The sequence below is a fragment of the Olea europaea genome, unplaced genomic scaffold, assembly GCF_002742605.1.
Source record: "Olea europaea var. sylvestris unplaced genomic scaffold, O_europaea_v1 scaffold1257, whole genome shotgun sequence".
Lineage (NCBI taxonomy): Eukaryota > Viridiplantae > Streptophyta > Magnoliopsida > Lamiales > Oleaceae > Olea > Olea europaea.
The window spans coordinates 56273-58907 of NW_019230013.1; the positions used below are offsets into that span (position 1 = coordinate 56273).

The 2635-nt window shown below is 38.7% G+C and overlaps 1 protein-coding gene across 1 annotated transcript; it reads right to left on the bottom strand.

Moving 5' to 3' along the window:
• On the bottom strand, nt 1-2330 carry LOC111374494 (protein HAIKU1-like). The gene has a single exon (XM_022997163.1). It carries the CDS (start codon nt 1552-1554, stop codon nt 547-549), a length of 1008 nt encoding a protein of 335 aa, XP_022852931.1. The 5' UTR covers nt 1555-2330; the 3' UTR covers nt 1-546.
• Between the last annotated feature and the right edge of the window lie 305 nt (nt 2331-2635).

A 2635-nucleotide genomic window follows, 5' to 3' on the forward strand; every position in this document is an offset into this window, starting at 1 on the left:
TAAGCCCAAAAAATTCACAGCTTACCAAGGAAAAAAAAATACATAGATGATTGTATATGAAAATACAAGTGCAAAAGCAAAATGATTTAACAGAAAAGTGAGAACTTTTATGCTCTTATAAAGTCACTAAGAATCTCAATTCAGACTAACTGTAAGATGAACAATATTACAAAAATGCAAAACTACTTTTTCATCAGATGGCCTACATGAATCTGCAAAGACTATAATACTACCTGCTTACATGCTGCAGCCGCCCATGTGTATGCAGAAGTGGTCCAATCTTCAGAATATCACCTGATGTAAATCATTTTGGGCAGATAAAAACAGATTGCAGCTGTTACAGAATCCACATCTCAGAAGGCGCCTGTATAAACAAGAAAAACAACAGCAAACACGAAGACTACATACTTCCACGATGAACCGTTGCATCTCGGTGTACATTCAAATCCATAGGAGAAGCTATGATACAGAAGAAATGACTCAACATGAAGAAAGTCATAAAAAATGACAGTATTTGTATCCCTTGCGAGTCAGTAGCTTGTGCTTTTAAGAATATTCATCCCTCCATCTAGGACTTAGTTGAGGGAAAAACCCTGAAGGTGACAAAGGAAATCCATAACCAGGAGAAGGAGGTAGCTGGGGTCCAGGACCTAAAATTCCAGATTGGGGCACGGAAGAAAATGAGAAATTAGGAGTCAGAGGAGGAGGATGCTGATACCCTGGAGAAAGCAATGGATAAGGTGATCGAGGAGACAATAAATTCAAATAGCCAGTAGGTGAAGGTAAAAGGAACTGAGAAGTAGGAGAGGGTAAAAGGGGAGGAGGGCCATTCATCCTAGGGGAAGGAAGATGGGGCAAGGGGCCATTCATGCGAGGTGACGGAAGAGGGATTGGATGACCATTCATTCTTGGAGATGGGAACGGTTGCATGGTAGGATTAGGAAGCAAACCAGAACCCGCTGGCCGAGCTAGATTTTGACCAGGAACATGAGGTTGCAAGTGAGGTTGATAATGAGGCTGGGGTTGTCGGAAACCTGGATCGATGATCGAATTTTGCAGGTAGCGCATATAAGCTGATAAAGGAGACTCAGCTGTATTTGCCCAAACATCAGTAGGAGTTGGTGGGAACACAGGTGGTGAAGGTTGGCCATAATGGGCTGGAGGGGGAGGAGGTCTTGCAAAGTTGTTAGGAAGCTCCCGTACAGGGTGTGCTGATGCAGGCATTGGCATAGAAGGATGAATCGGGATTTGAGGTTGATTCATTGGTGCCAAAGGCGGAGGGCGAATTCTCTGTAATCGGTTACTTGCAGGTTTTGGAGGGTTTTGGAGAGGTCTAGATGGCGGTTCTTGAGAAGGAGATCCAGTGAGCTGCTGAACTATATTACGGAAATCATTCTTGTTAATATTGTAGACTTGGGGTTGAGGCTGTTGCCTAGCAGGGCCAGAAAAATTGGGCTGGTGTAAAGGACTCTTCTTAATGTTTTTTCCCATCTTGTTCACACCCAAATGATCAATCTGTCTATTCATCTGCCCAGGCAGATTTGAATTATCCATTTTCCCTTTTCAAGTCAACAACTATACTTCAACAATGCAAAAGCTCAATTCTTCCTGAATAAAATATCCCACTAGATTTAAAACGGTTCTAGATCTTCAAATGAACATGGCCACCTATCTTTCAAATCATTACAAAGATAAAGCGAACAATCAAAACTTCAAGATAACACAGAATCAAGACTGTATCTTTTTTCCTTTAAACCTTGAAATAATTTCGAATTTCACAAATTTACACTGTTTCTTATTCCCAAAACACTGAGAAGAAAAATACTAACTAGCAAGGTGGAATAAAAACGAAAATAAAATATCCCACTAGATGTAAACCAGTTCCAGATCTTCAAATGAACACGCCATCACTCTTTCAAATCATTCCAAAGCTGAAGCAGTAATCAAAATTCAAGACAGTACACAGTCACGACCGCAAATTTTCAAAATGAAAAAATAAAAATAAAAAAGTCCTCCCACCAAAATACCAAGTACCCGTCTTATCTCCCCTTAAACCTTGAAAACCCTTTGAATTCCACAATTTTTTGCCAGAACATGGAGAAGATCATTAATAGCTTGCAAGGTAGAGTAAAAATGGAAATAAACACTACCGAAAATTAAAAATAAGAGAAACCAAACCCTAGTACGGAGTAGCGGCTAAGAAGGGTGTCCACCGGTCAACGAGGAAAATGAAATGCAAACGGAAATAGAATTACGAATTTACGATAATGATTATGTGTTTTACCAGTTGGGAAAAAGATGAAATGAGCACAGTGGGGTCTCCGTTGAATGCGCGTTTTTTTTATCATGGAGTTAAATGATCCCTCAAACTAAAATTTCAAAATGGGTTCTTAAACTATGTCGGTTTTGGCCTCTGTTAAATTTCTTTTTTTTTTTTTCTTCCTATTTTCAATCACACAATTTTTTATAAAATAACATTATACGTAAATCGAAAATACTTCCTTCCTTTCAACTATATATTTTTTTAAAAAATACTATTTCATCCATTTATATTTCAAAAAAAGGGAACCAAGCAGGAGCTATATTTTGACCCCATTTAGTAAGTTGCATTATATATTGAGTGTTGTTATTTGCA